The following is a 27,730-nucleotide window of genomic DNA, read 5'->3' as shown; positions in this document are numbered from 1 at the left end:
GGAAAGGTTCCTCTCCACCAGCATGCAGATGCACAATACAATCACGAGACTTAATTGACCCCTATTACAGGGAGTCAAATTGCGCATATGGGAAAATACAAGATGTCATACATGGGGTCACAGGAATGATTTCAAACTGCTGCTGTCATCCATTCAATGTGTATATAAATAGCGTATTCAAAGCTCCAGAGTTGCCATATAGAGAGGGAGAGGAAGAAACACTCTCATGGTGCAGTAATTCATATTGTTTATTTAAAAAGGAGGTTGTACTTGCACTTACATAAAAGAAGACCGGGATCAGCATGTATTGTATAGGAATCGCCGGTCCACGCTCCATCTGCATTCCAGCTGACCGGAAATTAGTGATGTACCGAACGGTTCCCGGCGAACTTCGTACGTTCGCGTTCGCCGCTGCGGGCGAACATATGCGATGTTCGGTCCGCCTCCTATACATCATCATTGAGGCAAACTTTGACCCTGAACATCACAGTCAGCAGACACATTCCAGGCCAATCAGCATACCTCCCTCCCACACCCTCCCACCTCCTATAAATAAGCAAGGGCAGCATCCATCTTAGATCATTTCTGTGTTACTGAGAGCAGGGAAAGTGCTGGTGCTGCTGCTGCTGTTATAGCTAGGGACAGTTCCCGGTCTTGTTAGCCAGTGTTCTTGGTACACTCCTGCTGTAAGGACAGCACCCCAAAAAGCCCTTCCTAGGGCTGGTATTTGAGGTTTTTTTTGGATATATATATATATATCTATATATATATATATCTATATATATATATATATATATATATATATATATATATATATATATATATATATATATATATATATATATATATATATATATATCTATTGTCCCCAACAAAAGCCCTTTTGAGGGCTGGTATTTGTGTAATTTTTTTGTTCTGTGATATATATATATATCTATTGTCCCCAAAAGCCCTTTTGAGGGCTGGTATTTGAGTATTTTTTATATATATATATATATATATATATATATATATATATATATATATTGTGCACTGCAGTTACCTGCCCGCTGTGTGTGAGAGGCCACAGACCCACCACAGACTGTACTGTGTGCACACCACACTCATTTCGGGTGGCACAGTCACAGTACCTTGCATTTTAAAAAATATTTTTTTTTTCCTCTGTCATAATTGCAGTGAGTGCTGTGTCAGGTCCACAGAGTGTACTGTACCCACTGCAGTGCACTGCCCACCACTGATATATATACGGTGGCACAGCATCTTGTTGCAATTGCAAATTGAAAAAAAATATATATTTTTTATTATTGCAGTTGCCTGGGCTGCCAGTGACTGTCAGGTCCACAGAGTGTACTGTGCCCACTGCAGTGCCACTGCGTGCCCACCCACCACTGATATATATATACGGTGGCACAGCAGCTTGCAAATTAAAAAAATATATATTTTTTTTTATAATTGCAGTTGCCTGGGTGCCAGTGACTGTCAGGTCCACAGAGTGTACTGTGCCCACTGCAGTGCCACTGCGTGCCCACCCACCACTGATATATATACGGTGGCACAGCAGCTTGCAAATTAAAAATATATATATTTTTTTATAATTGCTGTTGCCTGGGTGCCAGTGTGACTGTCAGGTCCACAGAGTATACTGTGCCCACTGCAGTGCCACTCCGTGCCCACCCACCACTGATATATGCGGTGGCACAGCAGCTTGCAAATTAAAAATATATGTATTTTTTTATAATTGCAGTTGCCTGGGTGCCAGTGTGACTGTCAGGTCCACAGAGTGTACTGTGCCCACTGCAGTGCCACTCCGTGCCCACCCACCACTGATATATACGGTGGCACAGCAGCTTGCAAATTAAAAATATATATATATTTTTTTTATAATTGCAGTTGCCTGGGTGCCAGTGTGACTGTCAGGTCCACAGAGTGTACTGTGCCCACTGCGTGCCCACCTACCACTGATATATACGGTGGCACAGCAGCTTGCAAATTAAATATATATATATATTTTTTTTTTTATAATTGCAGTTGCCTGGGCTGCCAGTGACTGTCAGGTCCACAGAGTGTACTGTACCCACTGCCCAACACTCCTATAGGGTGGCACAGCACCTTGCACTCATAGTACAACACATTAAAAAAAAAAAAATGACAGGCAGAGGCAGGCCACCCCGCAAGGGCCGTCGTGGTCGTGGTGCTGTGATTTCCTTTGGCCCTAGAATAATGCCCAGTGTTCAGAGGCCACAGACCCTGAACTCAAAAAATTCTGAGGACATAGTTGACTGGCTTACACAGGACACCCAATCGTCTACAGCTTCCGCTCGGAAACCCTAATGCACCATCCTCCTCCAGCTCAGCTTCGGGCACCTCTCAAGTTACCTCTCGCCCGCCCGCCGGCACCACCACCAACACTAGCACCACAGCCGCTTCACTTGATCTGTCAGAGGAGTTATTTACACATGAGTTGGAAGAAATAAGTGATGCGCAACCATTAGTGCCAGAGGATGTAGATAACGGGGATATGTCTCAGTCAGGCAGCATTATACACATGGACGTACATTGTGATGATGATGATGTTGTACCTGCTGCTGCTGCCTTTGCTGAGTTGTCAAGTGAAGCGGCTGATGATGACGATGTGTCCATGGATGTCACCTGGGTGCCTGCGCGAAGAAGAGCAGAAGAAGAGGGGGAAAGTTCAGATGGGGAGACAGAGAGGAGGAGGAGACGACGAGTTGGAAGCAGGGGGAGGTCATCGCAAGGAGCTAGTGGCACAGTCAGACAGCATGATGTAGATTCGGCACCCGGGGTCAGCCAGACAGCACGCCAATCAACGCAAGCTGTTGGCACCACCAGAATGCCGTCATTGCAAAGCTCAGCAGTGTGGCATTTTTTTTGTGTGTCTGCCTCTGATATCAGCGATGCCATTTGTAACCTGTGCCAAAAGAAACTGAGTCGTGGGAAGTCCAACACCCACCTAGGTACAACTGCTTTGCGAAGGCACATGATCTCACATCACAAACGCCTATGGGATCAACACATGAGTAAAAGCAGCACACAAACTCAAAGCCACCATCCTCCTCCTGGTCCAGCATCTTCAGCCACGTCAACCACTGCTGTCCTCCTTGCCCCCTATCAACAACCCACCCCTCCGCCTCTCACCTTCAGCAGTTCCTGCTCACCTGCCCACAGTCAGGTGTCTGTCAAGGAAATGTTTGAGCGTAAGAAGCCAATCTCACAGAGTCACCCCCTTGCCCGGCGTCTGACAGTTGGCTTGTCGGAACTCTTAGCCCGCCAGCTTTTACCATACAAGCTGGTGGAGTCTGAGGCCTTCAAAAAATGTGTCGCTATTGGGACACCGCAGTGGAAGGTACCCGGCCGAAATTATTTTTCACAAAAGGCAATCCCCAACCTGTACTCTATTGTGGAAAAGGAAGTCATGTCATGTCTGGCACACAGTGTTGGGGCAAGAGTCCATTTGACCACTGATAGCTGGTCTGCAAAGCACGGTCAGGGCAGGTATATCACTTACACTGCGCATTGGGTAAACCTGCTGGCGGCTGCCAAGCATGGAATGCGTGGCTCTGCTGCAGAGGAGTTGGTGACACCGCCACGACTTGCAGGCAGGCCTGCTGCCACCTCCTCTACTCCTCCTACTCCATCCTCTTTGCTAACCTCCTCGGCTGAGTCCTCTTCTGCTGTTGCGTCTTGCTCCACACCAACTGCACCCCCCAGCTCCCCAGGGGCTATTCCACATGCGGGATACGACAGTGTCACGCTGTCTTGGGGTTGACTTGCCTGAAAGCAGAGAGTCACACCGGACCAGCACTACTGTCCGCCCTGAACGCACAGGTGGATCAGTGGCTGACCCCGCACCAACTGGAGATCGGCAAAGTGGTGTGTGACAACGGAAGCAATTTGTTGGCGGCATTGAATTTGGGCAAGTTGACACATGTGCCGTGCATGGCACATGTGTTGAATCTGATTGTACAACGCTTTGTGCAGAAGTACCCAGGCTTACAGGACGTCCTCAAGCAGGCCAGGAAGGTGTGTGGCCATTTCAGGCGTTCCTACACGGCCATGGCGCACTTTTCAGATATTCAGCGGCGAAACAACATGCCTGTGAGGCGCTTGATTTGCGACAGCCCGACACGTTGGAATTCAACGCTGCTAATGTTCGACCGCCTGCTCCAACAAGAAAAAGTGGTCAACGAGTATTTGTATGACCAGGGTGCTAGGACAGCCTCTGAGGAGCTGGGTATTTTTTTGCCACGTTACTGGATGCTCATGCGCAATGCCTGTAGGCTCATGCGTCCTTTTGAGGAGGTGACAAAGCTAGTCAGTCGCACCGAAGGCACCATCAGCGACATCATCCCATATGTTTTCTTCCTGGAGCGCGCCCTGCGAAGAGTGCTGGATCAGACAGTAGTGTCTTCTTTGATGTAAGTGCAATACAACCTTCTTTTTTAAATACAATAAATTATTTGAATTACTGCACCATGAGAGTGTTTCATCCTCTCCCTCTCTATTTTGCAACGCTGGAGCTTTGAATATGCTATTTATATACTCATTGAATGGATGACAGCAGCGGTTTGAAATGATTCATGTGACCTCATGTATGATATCTTGGATCTTCCCATATGCACAATTTGACTCCCTGTAAAAGTAGTCAGTTAAGTCTGGTGAGTGTATTGTGCATCTGCATGCTGGTAGAAAGGAAATTTCCTATACTCATGGAGGACGCTATTTACATGTGGGATCATATATGGACTTCATATATGGACTTTTATGCATTTTCTATAATTTAAATGAAGATGTATTTACTTGTCTATTTACTATAGTTTATTCACTACGGTAATATGTATTTTATGATGCAAGAGCGTGGTTTCTTTGTTTCTTTTCACAATTGACTCCTTTATCTGACAGTTGTTGAATTATAAATACATAACTACTTGACCTCCAGAAGGTTTTATACCCTTCATGATTAGGGCATTTGTTTGCTATTCTGTACGGTGCTACTTTAACTGGCAATTGCTCAATCATGCAAAACTGTATGCAAATTAAATTTATATAATTTTTTCACACAAATAAACCTTTATTTTGGTGGTATTTTATCACCACTGTTTTTTTTTTTTTTTTTATATATATATATATAAACACAAAAACACTGAATATTTTGAAAAAAACTATATTTTCTACTCTTTGTTATAAAACATATCCAATAAAATCAAATTGCTTCATACATTTAGGACAAAATTAATTCTGCTACATGTCTTTGGTAAAAACCAAACTGCGTTTTTTTGGGGACACTAGTATAGTCTTGTGACGGTATTCGCCATCACTGGGAGTGAAAGACAGATACTTAATAGTTTGGATTGTTTCAAGTGGGACAGTAATATCTGTCAGCAATATCTTCAAATAGAAATATGAAGATTTAATCCCACTTTACACTGTGAGACCTAGACTGTTGTAGACCATTGCCATGAAGTCTGTGACTCCTAAATGATGTGTATTCCATGTACTAAAATGTAGGAGGCAGACAGACTGATACTGGGATCTCTTCCTATTGTTTGTGTATTGAGATAATGTGTAATTTGGTATTTTGTTTTAGCTTTGTTGCCGTCAGTCTTGTCATCCCAGTCTGGTTTAAGTGCGCTGAGTTAATTAGCATGTTAATGAATACTTTTTCAAGGCACTGTAGATGGGATTAGCCATGAGTCAGCTGTACCTCATTATCCAACCATTGTGTGATGTTTTGGGTAATTATTCGGGTCATTGTTCATGTAGGGACTGACATACTTCTCAAGTGTATATAAATTATGTGTGACTGTTCAATAAAGGGTGATTCTAGTACAAGCTAAGTGTCAGGCTAGCTTTGTATGACGGCAGCTGGGATTTGATATCTATGTTCATGACTGCGGGGAAGCTGTATACTGACGGAAGACCACAAGTACAGTGTGGGTCGGAGGTTCCATTACAAGTCTGATCGTGCTCAAGATGCTGATCCGTACAGAAACTATACTAGTAAAGATGGGGATTAGTGACTTATAGTGTGACTGTGATAGTGTGGCTGCCAATCTGGCGCTAACAGACACTGGCTGGGAGGGACACTAACTGACACTGTTGTTGCTAGTGACACTAATATAGTGATCAGTGATAATATTGTACACTGTACAAATAACACTGGCTGGTAAGGGGTTAAAATCAAGGGTTAATCAAAGAGTTAACTGTGTGCCTAACAAGTGCAATGTGTGTAATGTGTGCTGCTTTTACTCACAGATCTGGCTGCTTTTACTTACTGAATTCCCTGAGTTGATTTCAGAGAGAAGAAACAGCCAGTTTGCTGTCCGTGTACAGAGTTCTCTGTGTTTTGTAAACACAGAACTCTGTGCTGTGATTGGCCACAGTCGATCAGCAGTGTACAGCTATAGACATTGGCTGTACATTGCTGACAAACTTGTTCTGTGTTCCATTACAGCACGGGTCAGCAGGGGGTGTGCGCATTCACGCCACTAAACCAGGAGGTACACCGCAACCTAAGGGTATGTTGCGGTGCCTGGCTGTGCTGCCCGCTATCAGTAAATCAACTTTGAGCAAGTGGCAAGTGGTTAAACACACTCATTTGCCATGACTGAATATTGTCTGCTTAAATGGAACATTTCCTTTTGCAAAGAGCAGTCTGTGTTCTTTTCCAATGTGCTCTGCAGTTGTTTGTATTGACTCTTCGACTTGTAACCTGAAATCCTCTTTATATGTTGCCAGAGTGTTCTATTGTAGACAAAGGTCTAAAAGGAAAAAAAAAGGATTTATTAGCCTCACATAACACACAGCTTACTACATTTTCTCTCATGAGATCTCTCTCTGGCACAACTTAATGATACAGTATATTCGCAAACTACAAAATAATCATGGTAGCATTTTATCATGTAAACTTTTTGTCACATACAGTATAACTCACCACACACACGCATATATATACACATACACACACACAGTATATAAAACATCATTGAACCTGAAAGTCTCATCTATTGGGAAAAAATGTATTTTGAGAGGTATATTGGTGGTACATACATTCAAAGTAGAATTCCAGGTTTACTTCTATTTTTGCCAGGGTGGAAATTGTAACATTTTCCATCCACCTCTACATGGCGGCCAATCAGAAATCTTTGTATTTATTGATAAAAAGACAAGGCTCCACCTCAATCTACAAGCTCAACCAATACAAGACCAACTCAATCTACACCCAACAGCAAAAAGGAAGTATCTCATACTACTACTGGAACACGCAGCCACTTACTGTATGTAGTTAATGATGCCAGGAGCATGTAAATACATAGTTTGGGTCGGCTTAGCCCAAACAAACTATTTAAAGTAATAGTAAACTTTAATCTTTCTTTAACTTGCTCCCACTGGCCATACGCATATATGCTCCCAGTGCATACTTGCCAGCCAATCACAGAGGTCACATAATTAGAATGCACACCCCTGCCTCCAGGCATTTAGATTCTCCTAAGGATCCGGGAGAAGGTGGCAGCAAGAGGTTAAGTATTTTGTTCACTAATTCATCTTCAAATAGGTCACAATATGTTAAGAACAATGGATGCTAAAATTTTAACTTCAAACTTAACACTGGTGTTCCTCAGGACTGCGCACTTCGTCCACTTCTATGGCACTAATGCTTTGATTACATTTGCAGAGGATTCAGCAATATTGATATCTATAGTTGATATCTAATGACAACGAAGCCCTCATTACCTGTCCTTGACTCCCCTTTGAAGAGGAGCTGCTAAACAGCTCTCCTCGCCACACACACTGACAGTGTGATTCAAAGAGCGCCGATAACCAGAACTTCCTCATTTACATGTGACCAACTGTGATTGGACACAGCCATTCTTATGGTAAAGAGCCACGTCATTGGCTCTTTACCAAGATCAGGGTCGCGCTGTGTCCTAGGAACATGGCGCGACCATGATTGTTACCCTGCGTGCCCCCGTGGGCGAGCGAGAGCGGCTTTTCTAGGACTCCATCATATGATGTCCTCCCAGAACAAGAGCTGCACCGATCCACCACCATTTGACAGTGGGCAGGCAGCAGGTAGTTAAAGAAAGACATGACTTTGCATTCATTAAGAGTATAATAGGCAATACAAACAAGTCAGAAGGATAATAACAAAGCATTGGTCCATTCTAAAAGACAAAGGGGTTGGTTTACGAAAGGCAAATATACTGTACACTATGCAAGTGCAATTGCACTCATTTTCCCCAGAGCTTAGTGAATGTGGTGAAGCTCTGCTGATTTTCATCATCCAATCACGTGCAAGCAAAAATGTGTTTCTTTTTTTTTTCTGTGCACCTGATTGGGTATTCTTTACAGTGAAACTTCACCGCATTCACTAAGCTCTGTGGAAAATAAGTGCAACTACACTTAGCTATGACTAAGGGCTTTGCAGGTTGAAACAGGTTAGCATCTGTCTGTATTTGAAAATTTTTGCACCATATGAAGAAAGAAAGAGAAGAAATGTTTCATTGCCGCAATTGTGTCTGGTTGCCGACTCCATTGTTGTTAGGATTACACTTGCAAATTGTACAGTCTGTTTGCTATTAGTAAATCAATACCAAAGTGTTAGGGACATGCTTCCAAAAACTCATAAGTTCATTTATAGAGTATTTATACAGTATATGCTTAAAAAAAAAAAAAAAAATCCCCCTGTGTTAAGTGTAAAATAAATTAGTACTATTCGTGTTCAAAAATAAATAAAAAATAAAAAATGGGAATACAGCATAAAACAAACAACTCGGCCAAGCGCTCATGTTCGTTGACATCAGTGCCAAAGCTCCAAATATGGTAGATATCTATGTGGATAAAAATACGTAGGGGTGGAGCTTTAGTACTGATGTCATCACGCAACAGTGCTCAGTCAAGCAGCATGCTGAGTTGTTTGTTTTATGCTGTATTTCGACTATGCTCTATAAGTATAATTAAGCGGAATAACATTTGCAATATCGTTTCTTCCATTCCTTTTGTGTGGTGAATTAGGATCTGTGCTGGGGCCATGACTGGTATGAGCTTGCTATTGCCTTATGGCATTTAGTATCCGGAGCTACTGATGTATGCATGAAGTTGAAGAGTTGAGCAGCTGGCAGTTCTTGCCGTATTGTCCCCAGGCTACTGTTGGGTTTTATCCCACATCCAGGCGCTGTTGAACTCCTAATGTTTGGGGTCTATATCATCAGTAAGCAGACAGAAAGAGCATGGGTATTGTGTCAAGGATTGCTGGCACCAGTAGTTCACCTGTCATAACACTGTGTTAAAACAACATTTACTAATCAACATGGACATTTTATTGCACTATTTGTGTTTGGCCACTTGTATCACTATATGTTGTTATTACGTGTCAAGTATTGTGTGAGATAATTTAAAGGGATAATGAGAGGGATAAAGGGACAGTGCATCTTTGCTTCTATTACATTTATTTTTTGAAAAGACTCAATACATAGGAATAGATTGGAGCACAATATAGTTGGCCCCTCTGAGGATATGGGTAACTTTTTTTTTTTTTTCAAGGGAGAGGTTTCTAAGCCATGAAAAGGTGTCTCACATGTGCGAAGACTAAAAATAACGTGAGAAAAATAACATATTTCTCATCTAGAACAATAACAAAGATATATTAAAATTGAGAATATATATCTTTTGATACTACATGTATGACCTTGTGGGCTCGGTGTGTGAAAATTAGCCAGGGTTGGAAGACACATTAACAACACTGAGAGGCTATTCAAAACATAGTGTATGTAGATATTTCAGGAAACACCATATTAAGGGCCCTAAATGGGGATTATTTAGGATAGGGTAAAGAAGCATTAGAGGGGCTCAGGCACAATGAGAGAGATAGACAAAACTGAAACAAGATTGATATATGAACTGGGAACCCTTAATTCATAGGGACTATCTGTATTCATCTACATGATTAGTGAGGAGCAGAAAACAAGCCATAGCCTAAGCAGTTAGAGTAAGGTGACCAGATGTCCCCGGTTTCCGGGGACAGTCCCTGGAATGAGGACACTGTCCCTGGACCAAGTCTGTCCCCGGTTTTGTCCCTGGATTCAGGGCCAGAGTAATGTAGACAGGGCATCCCATGCTGGCTGAGAAACAGCCTGGTGGCTTGGATGCCGACGCCCCCTGCTGGACGATTTCACTGCCGCTCAGTGGAGGAGAGGCAGAGCCAATAATTGACTGTGTGGAGGGCTAAGACAGGGGGGTGAGCAGATGGGGGCTGTTTGTACACAGGTGAGGGCAGTGGGGGAGCCAGGGTCCGAGCTGATGCAGCTGTATGGAGAGATAGAGAGTTTAGCTGTTGTGGGGGAAGGGCTAAGAGGTGGCTTCAGCGGTAATCTGAACCAGGCCAGGTTCAGAATAATCAGGGTCAATGTCCAAAGTCAAAAGGCAGGCAGTATTTAAGGAACAGTCGATATCCGATCTGAAGTCATCAACGAAGTAACTCAATCTAGCAGGGCAGACAAGCAGGTAGCTTGATCAGGTATTACACTCTTTATCAGAAGCCTTCTGAACCTGCCCTGGTTGCCAACAGCAATTACCTGTTTGCTTTGCTCAGTTCACGCATGCACTGGCATGGTAGCCAGACACTATAGTATTGTGTATAAGACCTGGGGGCAACCAAGTACTGAACGGTAGGCCTGCTTGTCTTATGGGAAAGGGGGCTGCTACAGATGAAGAACACAGAAGCCAGCTATAGCATCCTGGTATTAAGATTCTAAGGAGGATGGTTCATCCCTGGTTGGAAGCACTCAGTGGATATCTACCTTACCCTGTCTTGTATAAAGGCTCTTACTGACCCCCTATAATTTGAGGGTCTACCATTTCTGGTAAGAAGTTTGACTCTCGGGTGGTCAATGTGTATGGTGGAGGTGTTCATATCGCAAGAAGTTTAAATTAGGATCCCTCTGATATTCCAAACTTTGGATGGTGCCTATTGGACTGCTTTGTGGCCCATTAAACATTGCTGTTGGGACTATATTTTGCACATTTATTTTGCACTTTTTGCAGGCAAGTTCAGATGTTATGCCTGCCTCCAAAGACCCCCAAAAAATGCCCAAAAAAACGCCAGCTACAAAAACGCCCAGGTGTGTTTTTGCAGCAGGCGTTTTTTTGGGCATTTTTTGGGGGTCTTTGGAGGCAGGCAAAACATCTGAAATTCTGTATAGGGGTATATATACACACACACTTATATGTATTTATACACATACACATATATAGGTGTTATAGCAGAGAAGCCATATGCCTGTTAATTATTTCATTAGCGCAAGCATAGGTTTCTGCTACTTTCACACCTATATATGTGTATGTGTATATATACATACATGTGTGTGTGTGTGTGTGTGTGTGTGTGTGTGTGTGTATATATACCCCTACACAGAAGTTCTGATGTTATGCCTGCCTCCAAAGACGCCCAAAAAATGCCCAAAAAAACGCCAGCTACAAAAACGCCCAGGTGTGTTTTTGCAGCAGGCGTTTTTTTTTGGGCATTTTTTGGGGGTCTTTGGAGGCAGGCATAACATCTGAACTTCTGTATAGGGGTATATATACACACACACTTATATGTATTTATACACATACACACATATAGGTGTTATATTAGAGAAGCCATATGCCTGTTAATTATTTCATTAGCGCGAGCATAGGTTTCTGCTACTTTCACACCTATATATGTGTATATATACATACATGTGTGTGTGTATATATACCCCTACACAGAAGTTCTGATGTCATGCCTGACTCCAAACATGTCCTCAAAAAAGCCCAATAAAACGCCTGCAACAAAAAGCCGTGTGTAAAAGTAGCGAAGCTACTAACCTGTTCTATATTAATTCTAATACAAACAAACTTTTTTTTCTGGTTCTGGACATGCTACAGAGCTGGAACTTCACAGGTACATTTTTTAGACCCCTCAGACTCTAAATCCAAAGAAATCTCTTTTTTTTTTTTTTTTCAATAATTTTTTCAATAATTGGCTCTCTATCAAAAATGACAATTTTTAAGAAAGTTTTTTTGTGTGATTAATAGTCCCTGAGGCATGACCCAGAACCCTAGGCACTTTTATTGGGTTTTAGGGCTTCAAAATGGTGTTTTTTGATTACCGAAGTTCGGGTTCCATTGATTTCAATGGGGTTCTGAAATCCGGGCCGAACTTTCGGGAAGTTTGGGTGTTCTGGTCGAACCGAACTTTTGAAAAGTTTGATCATCCCTATTTACAATCATACCTATTGTGTCTTAACATGTGTTCACTTTATTTTGCATACAGTTTGTATGGTGGCACTTGGAGATAATTTGAATTTTTTGTGCACTGGTATTATAATCACTCACTATCATCAATTTTATTGCTATGTGTATAACACACTTAAGGGGTTTATTTATTTATTTATGTGATTTTTAATTTATTGGAGAGCGCGGCTATTACAGTATATATCATTATATAATTTTATTTACTCTGTGTATTATGCAGTCCTGTGCCAACACTGTGTATTATGCAGTCCTGTGCCCAGCAAACTGTGTAATATGCAGTCCTGTGCCCAGCACTGATGCAGCTGTATGGAGAGATGGAGAGTTTAGCTGTTGTGGGGGGAAGGGCTAAGAGGTGGCTGCAGCGATAATCTGTGAGAGAAGGGTGCAAAGGTGAGCTATGGATGTGAGGGTAGAAGTGGCCTCTGTGTATATATATATATTATGTAGTCCTATGCCCGGTGCATTGTGTATTATGTAGTCCTGTGCCCAGTGCTCTATGTATTATGCAGTCCTGTGTCTAGCGATCTGTGTAATATGCAGTCCTGTGCCCACCACTCTGTGTATTATGTAGTCCTGTGCCCAGCGCTCTGTGTATTATGCAGTCCTGTGCCCAACACTCTGTGTATTATGCAGTCCTATGCCAAGGGCTCTGTGTAATATGCAGTCCTGTGCCCAGCACTCTGTGTATTATGTAGTCCTGTACCCAGCACTGTACTAATTTTAAAAATCTGGTCACCTTAAGTTAGAGTATTTTTTTAAATATAGGAATATTGATAAGGAGTAAAGGAATGGTAAAGAATATAGTATTGAGCAGTAAAGGGTTAAAGAAAAGGTGGGGAGGGGTGCATGTATTTAAACTGAATGAAAAAGGGGATTGGTGTAAACTACCAACAAAACTGCGCAAATGGGTGCTGAATTAAACACAAAAATGAACGAAAACCAATCAAATTGAAATGAATATATAAAAAAAAGAAAGAAATATAGAAAATTATTTTTGGAGTGAAATTACTTTCACACTGTGAGCTGCACACATCAATGTAATAACGTGACAAGTGAAATGGTAAAAAAATGTAGCGCTCAACAATTAAATATAAATATGTGTCACAAAAGAATAGTAATAAATGTGCAAAATCGCAAAATAAAGTCTCTAGTGTTCAAGACATCAAAGGGTTAAACGGATAACATCAGCATTTGATGGAAACACAAACTTGATAGGAGTGAGAATCTCAAAAGCCTCCACCTCCACACGTACACCCAGTGCTGGTATAGGTACTGCTTACCAGAAATACAGGACCCCTAGGTTATAAGGGGTCACAAATGCATATTGATCCTCACTTGATCCGACCTTACATATCACACTCTCTCTCCATTGAGAGCGTGTAGCCAAGTGAGAGATAGATCCAGGATCAGGACATAAGTAGGGAAAAGCAACAAAAGGCTCTCATGGTGCAGTATTTTGAATCAAAGGAACATTTATTTCTTTAAAACGCACTTACTACAATCCATATGATAAAAGCCATGTAAGTCAAAAGTCACGGTCTCAAGAAATGGGAAGCGCCGCTCCACGCCTGCGTTCCACCAAACCGGAAGTTTACGGTCTCACGTTCCCGACGCACGTTTCGTCAGTCCTTGCTGATGTCATCCCCCTTTCCTGACCTGCCAGGTTGCGTGCCCAGATAAGGGCCTGGTATGGATTTTGGGGATTTTTTTAAACTTTGGTGTGGGGTTCCCCTTAATATCTAGATCTGAAGGGCCTAATATGGACTGGGGGAGGAGACACTACACCGTTTTGTTTCTTACATTTTTTAATAGCCAGGTTCCAGCAATTGTAACCGCGTGTCATTTTAAATGGAATTTGACTCGTTTTTTTTCTTCAGAAATGTAATTTTTGCTGCGTGTTTACTGCATCCCAAGATGCGTCACTATACAGGCAGACTAAGGGGACCCCCCAAGCACTATATTTAAAGCATACTATCCTGTGAGCCACACATCTCCAGTTCTTCCTTCTTCAATGCATACATGCTTTCCACTTGTTCATAATGATGTATTGGTGCTTTGCTCTACCCAATGTTTTTTTTCAGTACAGATGCCATTGTGAACAGTGAAGGCACCGTGGAACACTAGCGGTTTAAATACATGTGAAATGGTAAAAAAATGTAGCGCTCAACAATTAAATATAAATATGTGTCACAAAAGAATAGTAATAAATGTGCAAAATCGCAATATAAACCATAACAGGCCACATGCCCTCAACATGGGGGGGGGGGAACCATGTTGATGGGGACAAGGGCCTCTTCCCAACAACCCTGGGCTGTGGTTGTGGGGCTCTGCGGGTGGGGGGTTTACTGGAATCTGGAGGCACCCTTTAACAAGGGGGCCCCCAGATCCTGTCCCCCTATGTGAATGGGTATCGGGTACATTGCACCCCTACCCATTTGATCTAAAAAGTGTACAAAAAATAAACACATGCATAGTTTTTGATAAGTCATTTATTCAAAAATAAAAAAACAGTGTCCCCAGATGTAAATCCATCATCAATCACACCACCGCCGAACCTAAAAAAGAAAAAAAAAGTTCTGCTTTCGATGAATGCTTCCCGCAGTCCGCCTGCTCCACGGTTTGACAGTTATTATATTAGGAATTTGTGGGGCCGAACCCGTGATGTCACCTGGTGGCCCCGCCCCTCGTGACTTCGCCAACACAGCATGCACCAGCATGCGCCAGTCAGTGGTAGCAGACCCGAAGGGCCTGGTATGGACTGGATTGGGGGAGTGCCCACACTGTTTTTTACTTCAATCTTTTAATAGCCAGGAGCCGGCAATTGTAAATGGGTTTTGACTTGTTTTTTTTTTCTTTAGAAATTAAATTTTTGCTGTAGAAAGATCTATACATGCTACAGATGTGCCGCTTTACTGGCACATTAGGGGACCCTCCAAGCATTATACTTAAAGGGAATTTTTAATTTTTTTTGTTGCACTTTAACATCATTAAAATCACTGCTCCTGAAAAAGCGTTTGGTTTTACAATTTTTTTTACCCCTTTTATGGCCGTTCGGGTTAGAACATTTGCCTTGTTCGGGAGTTCTGCTGCGAACCAAACAGGGAAGTATTCACCCATCTCTAGTTATTTTACCAGTTTTGTTTCATTGATTTGTTTCAGAATTTGTTTAGTTTTGTTTCATTTAGTTTTGTTTAGTTTATACATTTTCAAAAAAATTCAAAATTTTCAGAACAATTCGAGTTTGGATTGGTCAAAAAATGATCGACCCATTCGAATTCCTTGTGAAGAATAGCTAGTTATTAATGAGTAGGCCAGGAAGCCGGCTGCTGCATCCTTAACAACCTATGACTCATCAGCTGTCAGTGGGCTTCCTCACTGACAGCTAAATGTAAACAGAATTGCCAGAAAAAAAAATTGGAAAAAAAAAACAGCGTGGGGTCCCCCAATCCCTACCAGGCCCTTTAGTCTGGTATGGATTTAAAAAATGTAACAAAAAATGATGTGGGGTCCGTCCCAAAATCATGCATCCTGGCATGCCAGGAAATGGGGGGGGGTGAGTGAGCACCCCCCTGAACCATACCAGTGCACATTCCCTGAACATAGGAGAGGTGCTTTAGGGCAGGGGGGTCCTAGGGACAAGGGCCTATTCCCCACAACCCTTGCCCAGTGGTTGTGGGGGTCTGCGGGTGGAGGACTTATCAGAATCTGGAAGCCCCCTTTAACCCCCTTTTTAGGGGGATTCGGATCCCGCCCCCCCCTATGTGAAAGAGTATGGGGTACATAGAACTTCTACTCATTCACCAAAAAAAAAGTTCAAAGGGTTAATAAAAACACAACAACAGTTTGTGACAAGTCCTTTATTTAAAAAAAAAAAAACAATAAAAAAATAAATAAATGTCCCTTGAAGTAGATCCAATGTCAATCACAATAAACACCGGCCGCTGATCGAAAAAGAAAAAAGAAAAAAAAAGAGCTCTGCACCTGATGAAGGCTCCCACTGTCTAACACTTCTTAAATAGCTAAGTACTGTGATCCCCACGGGGGTCACTGGGTGACCCCACCCACATGTGAGGTCATCTACCCAGCATGCCCCTATCGATGATGCCATATGAGGCAGGGTTACCCAGTGATATCATCAGGTGGCCCTGCCCCTTAGCTATTTAAGAACTGTCAGCCTAACTTTTTTTTTGGTGAATGAGTAGGGATGCTATGTATCCCATATTCATTTACATAGGGGTATAGGATCCGGGGGGCCCCCTTGTTAAAGGGGGCTTACAGATTTTGATAAGTCACCCCCTGAACCCCCACAACCACTGGGCCAGGGTTGTGGGGAAGAGGCCCTTGTCCCCCTTTCCAGGCCTGCCCAGGTGCATGCTCGGATAAGGGTCTGGTATGGATTTTGGGGGTAATCCCAAGCCATTTTTTTTTATTTTGCCATGGGGGTTCCCGTAAAATACATGCTGGACCCCAAAGAGCCCGGTAAAAGTACTCACTTGCCAAAAAAAAAAAAAAATGATTTCTATATAAGATGTCCATATAGCAATACTTTATCATTAATCTTTAAAGCTCTGAAAATGCATGTACAGTATGTACTATAAGCATTATATAACAAACAACTTTGGCACGTATCTGAAAATGTTTTCCCAAAATATTATTTACTTAAAATAATAATTATTTTGATAAATGTAAATCAGGAATGATAAAAGTCATATAAAATAACCTACCTCCACACAATAGGATGCAACAAAAAGCACGATAACCATGCTTAATATCTCAATTCTCCAATAATATGGTGTACAGACAAGCTGAAAGATTACATTAAAAAGTATGTTAGCAAGGTAATTGAACATGCACTGTATATATGCAACTTATTTTACAAATTACTTTAAAGTGGTTGTAAACCATTACATATATCCAGTGAAGTATTGGCCTCAGGTGATATACAGAAAGGAAACAAATCCTCCTACACAAGTTCTATCTGTTTATCTGCAGCCTTCTCTTCTCTACAGCTTGTCCGAGCGGTCAGAAAACAGGGGGCAGAGAGGTGAAATTACACACTACAGGGCTCGGTGAGGAGAGCTCAGTGAGAGCGGATTGGGGGAAAGGGACACACGCCCCTTCACACAGCACACAGGAACAGAGCTGAGGCTGTCAATTACAGGCTTTGTGCTTGAGCTCCCGCCCCTGTAACCTTTATTGCTTGGCATCAGGAAAACTTGTCAAAAGTGACTCATGGTAATAGCAGAGGAACAGGGAAGCAGACAGAAATTATACTAGTCCTCTGAATTGGCAAAAGTACACACTATAGAGGGATATGCTTTATTCATATTTCATTTCTGAGGTTTACAATCACTTTAAATATAGCACAATAAACTATAAAAAATGTTATATGTGGATGCCAATATTTCATTTTTAGAAAATAAATTTATGGAGCTAACAGAACATATACAGTAAGAACATACTATCTTGATGTTTACAGCCCTTCCTTAAAGTTGAACTTAAAGCTAGAGGAAAATTAACCATTGTAGTGGAACCCCTCTGCACTGCAAAGCATTAATGCTCATTTTTCCTAGTGTGATAGAAGTAAGGCCCCTATCACATGGGCTTTCCGATCCAGTCCGCCTGTCAGTTTTTCAGGCGGACCTGATGGGATGCCCTATGTACCTCTATGGAGCAGCGGATGTCAGCGGTGACATGTCCGCTGACACTAGCTGCTATCCGATCCGATCCTGTCCGTGAAATCTGGAGGGATGGAAACCTTAATTTCCATCCGTCTGGAGGATCGGATGAAAACGGACAGGCGGTCCACTTTTATCCGATGTCCCATAGAGGAGATTGGGCATCTGACAGCCCTGTCTCTGCAAAGTAAGCAGGGATGGAGCAGTCATCTGCCTGCTCAGCGGGGATTGCTGGATCGATCCCTGCTGAGAAAAACGGAGTCCACCGGGCGCACACTCTTGTGAAAGGACCCTTAGGTGATATACTTTAATTTCTCACTCTCACAGACTTCCTCTTCTTAAGATTGGTCCTCTAAATTGCTCATCTTTGCTACTCAAGCAGTCACAGCAGAAGCGTAACTAGAACCTTCAGGGCCCGATGCAAGAAATCATAGTTACATAGCAGTTGAGGTTGAATAAAGACAATAGTCCATCCAGTTCAACCTGTGTGGGTGGGTGTGGCCGTAATCATCTCTCATACCCCTTAATATTCTAATCCTTGAGATGTATGTCCAAGAGTCTTTTGAAAGTAGCCATACTTCCCGCAGAAACTACCTCTTGTGGTAGAGAATTCCACATCATGAAGAAATTATGAAGGGGCCCCCCAACTGTGCCCCGAAATGAGCCCTTGCCACTGATCCTGGGGCCCTTTACTGCCTTTATGATTCTGTGGCAGGCCACCTTGCTGACGTCTTGAGGTCCCCCCACGGTGGCAGAATGCCAAAGTCCAGTCGCAAATGCAACTTTTGCAACCCTGATAGTTCCACCACTGGCGTCAGTTTTTTTTTTTTTTTTATTTTGTTGTTTTATTTATTATTTTTAACCATTTATTTTATTTCATTTGTTTTTTTTTTTAACATCTTTTTTTTTAGATACACAGCCCTGATGTCTGTCTTTTCGGACAGAGAAAAAGACTGAGGACAGATTCATCAGGCCCTTTCTCTGCAGCCTCAGCTGCACAGAATGAATGAACAGGAATAGCCCTGTACAGAGCTTCCTGTTCGTTCATAAACGGAAGCATAGTAAACACAGTTTACTATGCATGATTGGCAATGCCGATCACTGACTATTCATTAAGACAAGGAAGGGCCGGGAAATGACACATTTACTGACTCCTTCCCCGCTCTCCATCCTGACAGAGTCCCCAAAGCACTGCCGGGTTTCCCCCTCCCACCGGCTTCTGTGGGGGATCTGTCAGGATAGAAAGTGGGAAAGGAGTCGGTAAATGTGTCATTGGAGGTGAGGGGGGGCAGGGAAGAACACAGGAGCCCAGGGGCAGCAGCACAGGGATAGGGAGGCAGTGGGAGCAGCATGTGGAGGAGTTGATGCCCTTCATTTCCCTCCTGCAGCCACTGAATATCTGCAGGAGGGAGAGGAGGGGAAATGGGCATTCAGCGGCTATATGGAGGAATCGGTTCCTCTACAAGCTGCACCCTATCCAGGTGTACAGGGGGGCAATGTACGTACAACACAGCAAGTCACGTGTAACACAGGACTAGCATTTCTTATCCATGAAGGTGCTGAAGGCAGGCCCACATTCTGGCATCAGACATTGGAGGAGACTGTAGGTAACAAGGGAAATGACTAATAAAGTAATTTGCTATATTGATCATCCCCTAGATAAAATCGATCATTTAACCCTAATGGGGGCCCATTACAAAACACACACCAAAACCAAGATGGATACAAGTTCTACTTCCTCTTTTATATTATTCAAACTATAGGTTTTTGGAGATTTTAAGCGTACTTCTAAATATCCAAAAAAAGGATAACATGTAAATACACATGTGCTGCTGACTCCCACCTATAACTTCATCCTTTATTGAGAAGTATAAAACCCACATATAACACATATGGATGACACAAACAAGTCCTGATTCACTTGCCCCCTACTGGCCTCTATGGAGTACACTTATGTGTGTGTGTGTATATATATATATATATATATATATATATATATTCAAAATACATGCTATATTCACATATGTGTAGTATACCCAAACCACATATCAGACCCAATAGGTGTTTTTTTAACAAGTAGTAAAAAGGCAACCACCTATGTAGCGCTTGATAAAGGTTAACAAGAGATCTCATATGATATACAATATAAAAGAAGTGAAGTCTTGTGTAATTTCTTATAAGTCCATGATCTATAATGTATAAATATATATATATATATATATATATATATATATATATATATACAGTAGGTCCTCCTGTAATTTTTTGGGGATTGATTCCTTGTAAAGTAGAGTGGATTCACAAGTACGATTTCTAATCACTTTATAAAAGGTGTCAGTGGTATTTTGGAAGACCGTGATGTTTCAAATGGAATTAGTGGCTCTGTATCTTTAAGCACCAAGTGGAATATACAAACCCAATTCCAAAAGAGTTGGGCCACTGTACAAATTGTGAGTAAAAAAGGAATGGTCTCATTTACAAATCTCATAAACGTATATTTTATTCACAATGTAATATAGATAACAACTGTTGAAAGTTAGACATTTTGAAATATCATGCCAAATATTGGCTCATTTTGGATTTCATGAGAGCTACACATTCCAAAAAAGTTGGGACAGGTAGCAATAAGAGGCCGGAAAAGTTAAATGTACATATAAGGAACAGCTGGAGGACCAATTTGCAACTTATTAGGTCAATTGACAACATGATTGGGTATAAAAAGAGCCTCTCAGAGTGGCAGTGTCTCTCAGAAGTTAAGATGGGAAGAGGATCACCAATCCCCCCAATGCTGGGGTGAAAAATAGTGGTGCAATATCAGAAAGGAGTTTCTCAGAGAAAAATTGCAAAGAGTTTAAAGTTATCATCATCTACAGTGCATAATATCATCCAAAGATTCAGAGAATCTGGAACAATCTCTGTGCGTAAGGGTCAAGGCCGGAAAACCCTACTGGATGCCCGTGATCTTCGGGCCCTTAGATGGCACTGCATCACATACAGGAATGCTACTGTAATGGAAATCACAACATGGGCTCAGGAATACTTCCAGAAAACATTGTCAGTGAACACAATCCACCCTGCCATTCGCCGTTGCCGGATAAAACTCTATAGGCCAAAAAAGAAGCCGTATCTAAACATGATCCAGAAGCGCAGGCGTTTTCTCTGGGTCAAGGCTCATTTAAAATGGACTGTGGCAAAGTGGGAAACTGTTCTGTGGTCAGACGAATCAAAATTAGAAGTTCTTTTTGGAAAACTGGGACGCCATGTCATCCGGACTAAAGAGGACAAGGACAACCCAAGTTGTTATCAGTGCTCAATTCAGAAGCCTGCATCTCTGATGGTATGGGGTTGCATAAGTGTGTGTGGCATGGGCAGCTTACACACCTGGAAAGGCACCATCAATGCTGAAAGGTATATCCAAGTTCTAGATCAACATATGCTCCCATCCAGACGTTGTCTCTTTCAGGGAAGACCTTGCATTTTCCAACATGACAATGCCAGACCACATACTGCATCAATTACAACTTAATGGCTCCGTACAAGAAGGTTCCGGGTACTTAAATGGCCAGCCTGCAGTCCAGATTTTTCACATATAGAAAACATTTGGCACATCATAAAGAGGAAGATGCGACAAAGAAGACCTAAGACAGTTGAGCAACTAGAAGCCTGTATTAGACAATAATGGGACAACATTCCTACTCCTAAACTTGAGCAACTTGTCTCCTCAGTCCCCAGACGTTTGCAGACTGTTATAAAAAAAAGAGGGGATGCCACACAGTGGTAAACATGGCCTTGTCCCAACTTTTTTGAGATGTGTTGATGCCATGAAATTTAAAATCAACTTATTTTTTCCTTAACCACTTCCTTACCGGGCCATAGTAATATGACACCGGCAGCACATCATATGACGTCCACCCGGATCTGCTGCTCTCCAGCCCCCCCGGGGGCGCGCAGCACGGCGATCGGGGATGTGGCATGTCCGTCGGGACACAGCCCATCCCCGATCGGTGTAAAGAGCCATTAAAAAATGGCTCTTCACCATGTGACCAGCTGTGTCCAAGCACAAACGGCCACATGCACTTCCCTGGTGCACGCCGCTCCCGCGCCCCCCAGGGGCGCGCAGAGCAGCGTTCGGGGATGGAGAGTGTCACTCTGACACAGTCCATCCCTGATCAGGGTAAAGAGCCAATGAAATTGTCTCTTTACCACGTGACCAGCTGTGTCCAATCACAGCCGGTCACAGAATGTCAACAGAGAACACGGTAACTAGCTATCACCGTGTTCTCCTCCTCACACACTGATCCTGTGTGAGGAGGAGATTGCGGTAACAGCTAGTTACCGATTACAGTGCACCCCAAAACACACTGATTGCCCCCCCCCCCCCAATAAAGAGGATCTGATACTAGCCCATCAAAGTACCTGTCACTAGCCCATGAAAGTACCTGTCACCAGCCCATCAAAGTACCCGAGTACCTGTCACTAGCCCATCAGGTACTCTGATGACAGGTACTCGGGTACTCTGATGGGCTGGGGACAGGTAATCAGGTACTCTAATGACAGGTACTCGGGTACTATAATGACAGGTACTCGGGTACTCTAATGACGGGTACTCTGATGGGCTGGTGACAGGTACTCGGGTACTCTAATGACAGGTACTCGGGTACTCTGATGACAGGTACCCAGGTACTCTGATGACAGGTACTCGGGTAATTTCAGAGTACCCGAGTACCTGTCACCAGAGTACCCGTCATCAGAGTACCAGAGTACCTATCACCAGCCCATCAGAGCACCCGAGTACCTCTCTGTATCCCATCAGAGTACCCAAGTACCTCTCTGCAGCCCATAAGAGTACCCAAGTACCTCTCTGCAGCCCATCAGAGTACCCAGGAACATGTCATCAGCGTACCCAAGTACCTGTCACCAGCCCATCAGAGTACCCGAGTACCTCTCTGTATCCCATCAGAGTACCCAAGTACCTCTCTTCAGCCCATCAGAGTACCCAAGTACCTCTCTGCAGCCCATCAGAGTACCCAGGAACATGTCATCAGCGTACCCAAGTAACTGTCACCAGCCCATCAGAGTACCCGGGTACCTGTCATCAGAGTACCCGAGTACCTGTCTCCAGCCCTTCAGAGTACCTATCTGCAGCCCATCAGAATACCTGAGTACCTGTCTCCAGCCCATCAGGGTATCTGAGTCCCTATCTGCAGCATAATAGAGTACCTGTCTTCTGCCCATCAAAGTATCCGAGTACCTGTCTCCAGCCCATCAGGGTACCCCGAATACCTCTCTGTAGTCCATCAGAGTACCCGAGTACCTTTCTCCAGCCCAGAGTACCCAAGTACCTGTCTCCAGCCCAGAGTACCCGAGTACCTATCTCCAGCCCAGAATACCCGAGTACCTGTCTGCAGCCCAGAGTGCCCGAGTACCTGTCTCTAGCCCATCAGAATACCCAAGTACCTGTCTGCAGCCCATCAGTGTACCTGAGTACCTATCTGCAGCCCATGCCTCCCAGATTATGTTTTGGGGTGTTTGCTTTCCGAAATGGGGTCATTTTGTGGGGGTTTCCATTGTCCTGGTGTTCCAGGGCCTTCAAAAGTGTGATAGGTTGTAATGAAATTATATGTGTAATTTATGCTCCTAGAACACCTGACAGTGCTCCTTGCATGTTGGGCCTCTGTATTTGGCTATGCTATGACAAAGTCCCACATATGTGGTATCGCAATACTCAGGAGGAGTAGCAGAATGTATTTTGGGGTGTCATTTTTGCTATATACATGCTATATGTTAGAAAAATCTTATAAATTGACAACTTTGTCTTTCAACATTTTCCAAAAACTTCTGGATAAATATGACATGTTCAAAAGACTCATTATGCCTCATAGAATATACGTTGGGATGTTTGCTTTCCAAAATGGGGTCATTTTGTGATAATTCCATTGTCCTGGTGCTCCAGGGTCTTCAAAATTGTGATATATACAACAGAAAAAAACCCTCTGAATGGGACTTTTAAGGGCAATGGGTAGACAAAGTATAAATTTCAAAAAAGTATAAGAAAATATAGGGAAAGAGAAAAAATGGGGAACAATTTCTCAAAAAATATGACGTTTATTGCATGAAATATGTAAAAAAGATCACGTGAATCCACAGAGAACATCCGGATTAGTTAAAACAAAATGATGCGGTTACACAATTGTTTTTTCCTGTTGTATATATTGACTCTGGGATGCGGGCATACTAATCTCTATTTGGCTCCAGTGTAAGACAATTTCAAAAGTGTGATAGGTCATTAGGAAATTATATGTGTAATTTATGCTCCTAGAACACCTGACGGTACTCCTTGAATGTTGGGCCTCTGTATGTGGCCCGGCTGTGTAAATGTCTCACACGTTTGGTATTGCCATACTCAGGAGGAGTAGCAGAATGTATTTTGGGGTGTAATTGCAAGTATGCATATACTGTGTGTGTGTTATTATGACAATTTTGTGTAAAAAAAAATATATATATATTTCTTCATTTTCCTAAGAACTGTGGGAAAAATTACAACTTCAAAAAACTCACCATGCCTCTTACTAAATACCCTGGAATGTCTACTTTCCAAAAAGGGGTCATTTGGGGGGTATTTGTACTGTCCTGACATTTCAGGGCCTCAAGAAATGAGATAGGCCGTCGGTACATCTGGTGTGATTAGGTGTGATCAATTTTCAATGATTGGCACCATAGCTTGTAGACTCTATCACTTTTACACAGACTAAATAATAACCACTAATTTGGGTTATTTTTACCAACGATATGTAGTAGTGTAAATTTTGGCCTAAATTTATGAAAAAAATTACTTTTTTGCAAAATGTTATAATAAAAACTAAAACAAAATGTTTTTTTTTTTCAAAATGTTCGCTCTTTTTTCACTTATATCGCAAAAAATAAAAACCCAGTGGTGATTAAATACTACCAAAAGAAAGTTCATTTGTGTGAAAAAAATGATAAAAAATCTGATTGGGTACAGCGTTGCATGACTGAGTAATTATCATTCAAAATGTGAGAGCTTTCGGGTCAGAGCAGTGTGAACATGGCCTCAAGCATATTAAGACACATTCTATTACACAACATTTTAAGGCCACAGCAGATTTATTCAAAAAATTACATAGTGCTTAAAGTGTATGTAAACCCTGCCATAAACCCAGTGAAGTGAACAGCCTCAGATGGTACACAGATGAAACAAATCTTCCTACAGAAGTTTTACTTGTATATGTGCTGTCTACAGCTTTCTAGACTGTATAGGAAGTGCACGTGTCTGCTAATCTATTTCTATGCATCCACCCAACACAAATTTCAGACTGGTATTATTTAAGTTGACAGAGAACTTGTCAGAAGTTACCATGCTGATAACAGAGGACCGGAGCAGGAGAAAGCCACGGGACTTAGGACTTTGAAGAGAGAGAAGTAAACACTACAGATAGATGTGCCCAGGTCAAATTTCATGAATGGGGTTTACAACCACTTTAATTTACTAAACTATAACATATGATATTTGCTATAACTATTATTACTTTAAAAATGGGTGCATCACCAAAGCTTTTTTTTGGCCATACTTCTTTTGGTAAACTCAGAATCATCCGACAGAGGGCTAAAGCCGCTGTCCTCTGACATCACAGAGCCACTCAAAGTTCTGGAAGGATTCCAACAATCATGTCAGGATCTACCCAGATGCCTGGGCAACTGGCTCAGCCTCTCAGTACCTCTGAGAACCTGAGCCAGCCACTACTGCCCCCTCCCAAGCCCAACACTTCAGTGAATACTGGAGGGACAGAGCAAAGAGCGGTGACTGAAAGACACCACTCTCTGCTCCAGGAAGACTGAGAACTGAGAGATCAGCGGTCATGTGATTGCTCAATTCTCAACCTTAGATCCGGCGGGGGACAGCTGCAGCATGTCATCACTTTTGCATTCCCACACTTTTCCTTTAACTATGTGATTGTTATGCCCAGATCATCATGGTATTCACCAATGAAAATAATACCCATTATGACAAATATGTAGCATTATAGATTATAAACTGAACACATGTTCTGTTCTAGAAATGACCACTTTTTCTGTACTACTACTTGCACAACTGTATTCTACCTTTTCTTTGCCTGTTCACAAGTTATTATTTAATTTAAACACAATTTAAAGGGGTTTTAAAGTCAGAAGATTTTTATCTTAATGCATTCTATACTTTAGGATAAAAAGCCTTCTGTGTGCAGCAGCCTCCCTCAGCGCCCCCTAATACATACCTGAGCCCATCTCTATCCAGCAATGCTCACATGTGCCTCAGCCATCTGGGACTCTCTCTCCTGATTAACTAAGACACAGCAGCAGCACAATTTGCTGACACTGCTGACGCTGCTGTCAAACTCAGTCAACCAATAAGGAGATAGAGGGGGCAGGGTCGAACAGCAGCTCCGTGTCTGAATGGATACGCAGAGCTGTGAGACAAGCTGATTGCTGTGGGGGCACTTAACAGGAGGGACAAGGAGCACTGAAGAGGGACCCGAGAAGAAGAGGATCTGGGCTGCGCTGTGCAAAACCAACTGCGCAGAGGGAAGTACAACATTTTTTTTTTTTTTTTTCTATTAAAAGCACAAACAAGACTTTACAATCGCTTTAACTTATGTGCTTTTTAATCTACATATTTGATTCTCATTATATACATACCTCCATACGGCGATAAAGTGTTTCAATATCAGCAAACAACATGAAAAGAAAGGCTCCCAGTTGAGCTAATATTAATATACATAATAAATCTGCAAGAAAAGAAACATAATTGCAGTTGTATTACCAGAGTTACCCATGCATACTCTAAATTTTGCAGTTCTTTATGTTTAAAGATTAGGATATATTGTAAACCTCATAAAGCATTTACAACATTATTTGCTCAATGCGGCCATCTAGGGTCCCCTTAGTATATCATTTAGTAATCCAATCAAATCTAAAATGATATTTCGGATGCAACTCATTGCTATTAGGAAAAATATATAAGCAATAGGATTGTTTAAAATTTTCCTACTACTGTTATTCTATTAAAAAAAAATAATAAAATGGTTGTGTATTCAACAAATGTAAACAACTCTGTAGATTGCTAAGGGATAATATTGTGGACAATTAAATAATTTCTATAATCAGTTGAACCTGACAGCTGCTATAAGGTCCGGTTCACACTTCTGCGATGCGGGAAGGCTGCGAATCCGCAGCCTGTTCCCGCATCGCACACGCACCCCCGGCAGTTCACACTGCCATATGCGATACGCTGGGGGTGTCAATGTAATCTTAACGACACCCCCAGTTTGATCGCATATCGCAGTGCGATCGTGCAGTTCGCACAGGATCGGATCGCACAAGTGTGAACCGCTGTGCGATCCGACCCTGATGCAGCTAGAAAAAAGGGTCCCTGTGCGTGTTTGGTGCGGCTACGGTGCGAATTCGCACCGCACAGCCGATCGCATGTAATGTCGGAGCAGTGCGCTCCGACATTACATGCGAACCCCGCACACGCACAAGTGTGAACCGGGGCTAACTTGTTGCAGTCCCTGTTGTTGGCAATGATACAAATAAAACAATAAATAAATAAATATTGAAGGGGATAAAAGCTGTTAATAGATTAATCCTTTTATTTGCAGGATGACACAGTGGTCAGTTTATACTGTATAAGGGGATGTCCAACAACTTCTGTATTTGAATTTCTTAAATAGGAATATCAAGCTGAAGTAACATTGGTA

At 42.5% G+C, this 27,730-nt stretch overlaps 1 protein-coding gene across 1 annotated transcript in view; it reads right to left on the bottom strand.

The window, feature by feature from the left end:
• Positions 1-6,180: 6,180 nt before the first annotated feature.
• The window catches only part of LOC309551109 (putative cation-transporting ATPase 13A5), a 252,741-nt gene continuing 231,191 nt past the window's right edge, over positions 6,181-27,730 (bottom strand). Inside the window, exons 28-30 of the mRNA XM_082251555.1 lie at positions 26,670-26,758; positions 17,022-17,102; positions 6,181-6,779 (exon numbers count right to left, since the gene is read on the bottom strand). Coding sequence (XP_082107681.1) covers positions 6,603-6,779; positions 17,022-17,102; positions 26,670-26,758 — 347 coding nt within the window. The 3' untranslated portion in view covers positions 6,181-6,602. The remainder of the gene's footprint in view (positions 6,780-17,021; positions 17,103-26,669; positions 26,759-27,730) is intronic.

This window comes from Pelophylax lessonae, assembly GCF_965119305.1.
Source record: "Pelophylax lessonae genome assembly, chromosome: 3".
NCBI lineage: Eukaryota > Metazoa > Chordata > Amphibia > Anura > Ranidae > Pelophylax > Pelophylax lessonae.
This window is presented reverse-complemented; position numbering and strand designations above follow the sequence as displayed.